Below are 7,012 nucleotides of genomic sequence, written 5' to 3'. Positions count from 1 at the left end.
AAAACACGAAACCACATAAAGTCAACATACCTTTGATTTTGATGTATCCTTATTTTGGTCAAAATCAAATCAGTCAATGATCTTAGAACATACTTTCTGACCTTTCTCCTCAATTCTTGTTTCTGGAAATGGATATGATTGATAAATTGGAACTCCTAAGTAAAGAAGTAGAAGCACTTGATAAGGTTGCTGGTTTTCAATCAAAATAGCTTATAGAAAATGTACTTGAATGATCAACATTGTTGACAAATCATCTTCACCAACTCTACCATTTGTGTATTTTTCCATTTGTGGAAAAATCCATGTGTTGTAATTTTGATAGATCCACCTTCAAAGGACTAAAGTTGCCAGCAATTTAAAGTGTTGGGCCAAAAGTGTGAACCACAAAGGTTTACTGTTCCTAAGGTTGTCAATTATAATAACTATTGGGCCAAAATTGTCATAATCAAAAGTTTGTTGTTGCTAACTCCCCATAGATTTAATATATTATATATATATATATATATATATATATATATATATATATATATATATATATATATATATATATATATATAATATTGAAACTCGAATTTGCAGTTGTGGAAGAGCATAAAAAAATCACAATATGAAGAAAGTAAAACGAAAGTTGAAAATGTGAATCTCTTGTTTTGTGTACTGTGGATCATAGTGGTGAAATATTATTACACAGTTTTCTGAAATTCATCCAAAATCCTACCAACCAACCAAACCAAACACATAACAGATTCCAAATCCTTTGTCAAAAAACAAGATCTCACACAGTAATCGATGAAGGCATATCAGCAAGAGCACGAATATAAGTGGTGTGTTCTGAAGTTGTCCCAAATCCAGGTATGAACTCACCAAAGAACCTTAAAACTGCCGCCAGGTGTTGTGGCTCGTTTGATGCATACGCTGCTTCTAGAAACAATGATGGTCGAACAGTACTAACCTGATAATATTCACAAAAACAAATGTAAATTTTCTCGAATAATATAATAATAGGTGTTGTGTTGGTGTTGGGTTGAAAAGACGAAAATGACCTTGTGTTTTCGTGCGTAACGTAAAGCTTCAAGATAACATCCATCTTGTACAAGTAACACCACGTAGTCATGATGAAGTGACAGCTGTCTCAACATATCGACACCTAACTTTCTTGTTTGGATGTTATTATGACTTCCCACGCCTTCTAGAAGCTCAAGCGCTACCTCTTTTGATGGCTCGATAATCTGTGCAAACCAAGGGCAATTTTGGGATTTCATTTACTGGGCATTTTCGTAATTTTTCATTTTCAAAGTAGAATACCTTATTCAAAACAAACTGTCCAAGCTCAGCATATCTCTCATTCCTTCCAAGCAACCTCACTGCCAACACGTATATATTCGGATGCACTTTTATTTTCTCCAAATTGGCACTACAAAAGCAAGAAAACACAAAAATTTTCAATAAAAAATTAAAAAAAAAAGTTAAAATTTAAATTGAATTGAATTACCTCCTGATAAACTCGAGAAGAATGGAAAACAAATAAGAAGCATCTGTAAATGCACTCATCTCTTCTTCAACTGAAGCAAATACAAAGGTGTAAAGCTCATCAGGTGGAATAGTTGCTGAAGTAACTACTTGTGATTGTGACTCTTGTTGATCTTCTGAAACCATTAAATTTTTTCCATTTTCTTTTTTTAAATTAATATTATCTTCAGAGTCTGAAGTTGAGAAGCCACCACCGGATGTTTCTCCCGGTTTGTTGCCGGAATTGTTTTCCGGTACACCGGAGGAGGAGTTGACTGGTGTTGACTTTGAGTAACTTCCGGTTTTCAGTGAATATGCAAAAGAGGTCACCAGTACGTTAACTGCCCGGAAAATTACGGGCAGGGGTCTTCTTTCAATCATGATTGACCGGAGTAACTCCAAACATAAATCTTTAGCCTGAATCAAACACATAATAATACTTTTTGTCACTTTAAAAAAAAAAATAATTATTATTAATATTAATTACCTTCTTTGCTTCCAATTTCCTTCTCTGCAAAAACTCCAAAACCAATGGCACTTCTGAGCTACTTGCGGAAATTGCCTGTGATCATTAAAAATAAAATTAGTAAAATATTAAAAGGGATTTTTTTTTTCACCAAAAAAAAAAAAAACTTGCCTCCAAATCCAAATGAATCTTCCACAAGAATCCAGTGGAAACATCACATACAAGATCAGGGACAAGAAAATTCCAGTCATCAGAGTACAAATTTGCTGACGTGTCATTTGCTGATTGGGAGGATGAAATGTTGCCACGTGGCAATCCCCTGATTAAAAGAGGAAGTGGGGCAGAGACAGGTGTACGTGAGTCAGCAAAGATATCATATAATATAATGACTTTTGCATCCACTTGATGAATCAGAAGAACATTGTCCACCACACTCACAGCTATCTTTGAGGAATAAACAGGTAGAGAACCCTAATCCAAAGAAAAAAAAAATATTAGTGATTATTTTTATTAATTTTATTATCAATAATTTATAAAAATATATATTACCTGTTGGATAACAGCATCACGATAAAATCTATAGGAATGGAGTAGCATTGCAACTCTATCAACTTGCAAACAGTATATCCTTCCATAACTGTGATTCCATTCCACCACAAAATTAGGATTAAATTGTTGAATAAAAGAGAATTGTAAAGAGTTTAAAGACTGATAAATAAATAAATAAATCTTACACAGTGACAATATGAACATCTTCAGCAGAAAGAACAGGCTTACTGTTTACATCTGACTTTGCCATTGCCATTTCAAACCTTGGTAATCGAATTATGCCTGCAGATGAAAGCTAAACAAAAAAAAAGATTAATAAATTGTAACTATGATTAAAAAATATAAAGAATAGTGTTAAAACAATAACTTATATGTACATATGATACAAGAAATTCAAACGAAAAGTAATTCCATTCCTATAAGCAAACAAAAACTGATCATGGGAATGTAATGACTCATTCCATTCCACTCATGCAAATACCTGATACCCCATAAAGCTTTTGCATTGCATTCCTGAAGCAAGAAGAACTAATCTGCTTTCATGTGTGTAAATATACCAACTCACATTCACTTTCTTTGAGTCAATCAATTCAAGTGATTTCAACTCTGGGACATAACTATAAAGATCCAGTCCACTGTAATTCAACAAAAAAAAATAATAAGAAGAAGAAAGTTATATTTTAATACTCGTTTACTTGATAAATAACTAAAAAGTACCTGGTTTTGACAAATACAATGTCACAAACTGCACAATCTGTCCAAAAGAATCCCAAAATAGTATCGGACTCGGACTTTGACTTTTGACTAAAAGTCTCTCCAGTTTCTTTGACCCAAAACTGAACCTCATTATTTGATCTTTGAACAGCTATAAGCTTTAAATCTAAGGAATATCGGATAGAAAGCACTGGCCCTTCACTTATTGTATCAGTTGTTGATGCAACTTGAGGGGTATAAGGGGAAGTTTTCCAAGAAACAACCTAAAACACATTAAAACAATCTCATACATTTAATATTAAACAATTAAGGGCAAATTAATTGAAATATGGTGTATAAATTGTTGTATATGTACCTGGTTAGATGTGGGAGAGATTAATAGTTTATTTCCATCATCATAAAATAAACCTATTGATCCATTGTTTTTGCATTTTAAGGGTGGATAATGGATGTATGCATGTGAAAGAGCACCAGATCCACCAGAACTTGATGTATTTCTAGGCATTTAAATTCTGTAAATTTATTTGACTTTTATGAATATATTGAGTGGTATTATATATGGGGTTTGATGTATCTGTGATGGCAAGTTTTGTAAATTTATGGCTTTCCCTTGAGCTGGAGAAAAAAAGAAAAGAAAGTTGGTGAGAATATTAGTTATAGAAAGAAAATAAAAGAAGCTTTGAGTTTTGAGAATATTATTAAGCAATTAATACCACACTCTGCATGCAATTCTTCAATTTGAGAAACTCTTTCAAACACATATCACGTTCAATTTGAGGAACCTTTTCTGCAACACAACTCCCGTATTCTTTTGCCTGCATTTTTTAACATAATAATTACATACACATAACATCAAAAGTTGAAGTAATACATGAGAATCACAAATTGTTAAAGTTTACAAGTGTATAATAGATTAGAACTCGTGTTAATTGTTTCCTATATGTTTATTTCTTGAAGATTCATTAAAGAATGGAAAATTCTAAAAGAGAACAGCGTCTTTATCTTTTGTGCACTCAACAAGACAAAAATTAACAAGTATGCATTTTGTGCATTCAACCATGGATCCACAATTCCAAAATATTAAACAAAGAGACAAAGAAATGCAATTCCTACATAATTTGCAACAGTATATTAACTGACCTGAACTCCACAATTTGCCAAAATACGTTTAAGTGGGGAGATGGTGTTCTTTTCTTTCATTATCAACTACCTGAATACATGGTATAGCAAATCAAAAAAAGTTCAGAAATACTTGAAATATCATTTTTGATTCATGATTAAAACAGAAAAAGCTTAGTTCAATATACTTTGGCTTCTATATAAGGTCAGTGTTTTAACATTTTGACACAAGTTGATCACCAAATGGCCTTGATAAATGTTCCATTACAGTAATATCACTTCTAGTAATTCATCATTGTATAATAAATACGTACTAATTTCAGAAATAGCTAACTGCTATAAGATACCTAAATTGGATCCCTAATTAACAGCGAGCAATAGATACCTCCCATGATGTAAGAGAAACATAAGCACAAATCGCGCACTAAAGCACCTAGGGTTTTCATATAGTATAACACTAATTCATGAATTTAACTAATCACGGTGTTATAAAATTAAAGGATCATAAATAGATGGTTTACAAGAGCATTTGACCTCGATTGCCAACATTTTTTTTGCATCTCCACATAAATACGTTTAAACTAGTGCAAAATACCTCGAAAACTAATCAGTTAATTAGAACCCTCAATAAGAAAATCAGAATTCAGAATCAGAAAACTGAAAACAGGATTCTCAAATCAGAAATTGGAAATTACCTCTGGTTCAGTGGTCCTCGTAATCCTCCTCTTTCCACATCAGTAACATCACAAATCAAAACTCAGAACTTAGAGGAACTCGAATTCCTTTTTCCGCAGACTCGAACTCTGAAGACTAGAATTTGGGATGAAAAACCGGAAAGCAACTAAATTTTACCGTTGAAGAGCGTGAACGAGTGAATCGTGAATTACGATTTTGGTTGAACCTGGGCACTCCCAACGCTGATTTTCCAGGCGATGCCTTTTGCCCTTGCTAAAGTATTGGACCAATTTTTTGGCCCAAAGTAAAACGAATCAAACTTGAGCTTCTTTATTTTTATTATTATTATTATTATTATTATTATTATTATTATTATTATTTTTAAGTTTAACCAAATAAATAAACGAGACAAACTATAAACAAATAAATTTACGTGGAAACCATAGTTAAAAACACATCCTCTAATCTAATAAATAAGAGCAATTTTGTCACGTGACATTCAGTCAGTCCCTCTCACTCGATTTATCCCGCTCAAAATTTCAAAATGAATTTCCTCAAGTACCCTTCTACTTCATCGTTTGTAGTTTGAATTGATATAGCAAATTATCCGCTATCAGTTCCGAATTTGATAGCAATAAAGCAGGACTTCCATAGCAAGAAATCAGTCATATCCAAACTTATTCACCGATTCTTAGAAGGTAGATTCTTTCTTAAACCCTAATCCTCTTCCCTCTCCATCAATTGTTCGTTGCAAGAAACGGCATCGAAACGCTACATCCAGGTAATTAGCCTTTGATTTTGGATTTGAACTAAGCTATAATCGATTTGGGTGTAATTTCTTTTTTGTAATTGGTTTTGGAGTCGCGATTGAGTTTTTTCGATCAATATTCTGTTTGTGTTCCCAAACGGAGACCCTTTTTTCAGTTTTTTTTTCATACGCGAAATTACCACATATCTGTTTGTGTTCCTAAACGCTGTCGAGGAAATCAGAATATTCATCGAAAAATGCAGTCAGCCGAGCAATTGGTACTCGATCTCAGTAGTCCTGATCTTCGTGAAAACGCTCTTCTCTGTTTACTTTGTGCACTTTCGTTGTGATGGATAACGTGATACTTTTATTCGTTTTTTAGGATTTACTTAGATGAAGCAGTGTAAGATTATGTTAGAACATGAAAGCATAATTGAATTTTTGACTTTTGAGGCGTATGATTGTGAATAAGGGCGGAGCCAGGATTACAAGATGACGGGGCTTACGATTATACAAATATAAAAATATTTTTTTTATATATGAATAATATGAGAGTCTATAAAATTTAAATGAAATTGATAAAGAAAAATCATATAAATGAGAACAACATCAATAGCTTAAAATTGGAGATCGTTTCTCTGGAATGAGAGAGCTTCACGTGGGAGTGAAATTGAAGAGGAAAGAGGGTGTGTTGAGATGTCTTGGGACATTCAAATAACTTCTTTAAAAAAGTTGCAGATATAACTTGAGGTAATTCTTCTTCTTCTTCTTCTTTTCACTTTCTAATGCAATAACATTATACCCATAAGTATGTACATAATTCTATAGTAAATCAACCATCTTTTAAAATTTCTTACTCTATGTTGTTCATGAAATTGATTTCACACCTGGTGAAATGAATACTAGTCATTAGGTGTTTGACAAAATGGCATAAAGAAACATAACTTTTATTAATATCTAACTTCATAATGAAACCTTTAGGCATGTGTTTACGCAGTTTGAAGAACCAATTCATGTCAAGATACTTACATGAAATCAACTAAAATAACTATTGTTAATGATTAAGTTGCTGACAAAAATGGTGAAGATTTAATAAATGTCAAAGAGATGCAATTCACAAGGACAAAAAAGGAAGAAATAACAAATTTTCTACCATGATGGTACAAATTAAAGACTCTTCTTTCTAAACTTTGTATATTTTCGTTTATTTTACCATTTTTGTTGTTTCTGAC

At 32.5% G+C, this 7,012-nt stretch overlaps 1 protein-coding gene across 2 annotated transcripts; it reads right to left on the bottom strand.

Annotated features, from left to right (window-relative positions):
- Positions 1-628: 628 nt before the first annotated feature.
- On the bottom strand, positions 629-5,259 carry LOC145058359 (C18orf8). 2 transcript variants are annotated; one of them, XM_079006276.1, is made up of 14 exons: positions 5,053-5,259; positions 4,379-4,448; positions 3,952-4,053; positions 3,594-3,853; positions 3,242-3,501; positions 3,006-3,159; positions 2,710-2,819; positions 2,525-2,612; positions 2,147-2,446; positions 1,997-2,071; positions 1,493-1,926; positions 1,306-1,414; positions 1,044-1,229; positions 629-952 (listed from the first exon to the last, which is right to left on the bottom strand). In XM_079006276.1, the coding sequence occupies exons 4-14, from the start codon at positions 3,741-3,743 to the stop codon at positions 776-778; spliced, it is 2,043 nt and encodes a 680-aa protein (XP_078862402.1). In that variant the 5' UTR covers positions 3,744-3,853; positions 3,952-4,053; positions 4,379-4,448; positions 5,053-5,259; the 3' UTR covers positions 629-775. The 2 variants fall into 2 exon arrangements, with proteins under 2 accessions (XP_078862402.1, XP_078862403.1); XM_079006277.1 differs by lacking the exon at positions 4,379-4,448 and having other exon boundaries at positions 5,053-5,186.
- Positions 5,260-7,012: the final 1,753 nt, after the last annotated feature.

Source organism: Lactuca serriola, chromosome 6 (genome assembly GCF_051521515.1).
Source record: "Lactuca serriola cultivar US96UC23 chromosome 6, Lser_US96UC23_V15, whole genome shotgun sequence".
NCBI lineage: Eukaryota > Viridiplantae > Streptophyta > Magnoliopsida > Asterales > Asteraceae > Lactuca > Lactuca serriola.
The sequence above is the reverse complement of the archived record's forward strand: the minus strand, read 5'-3'. Positions and strand labels throughout refer to the sequence as shown.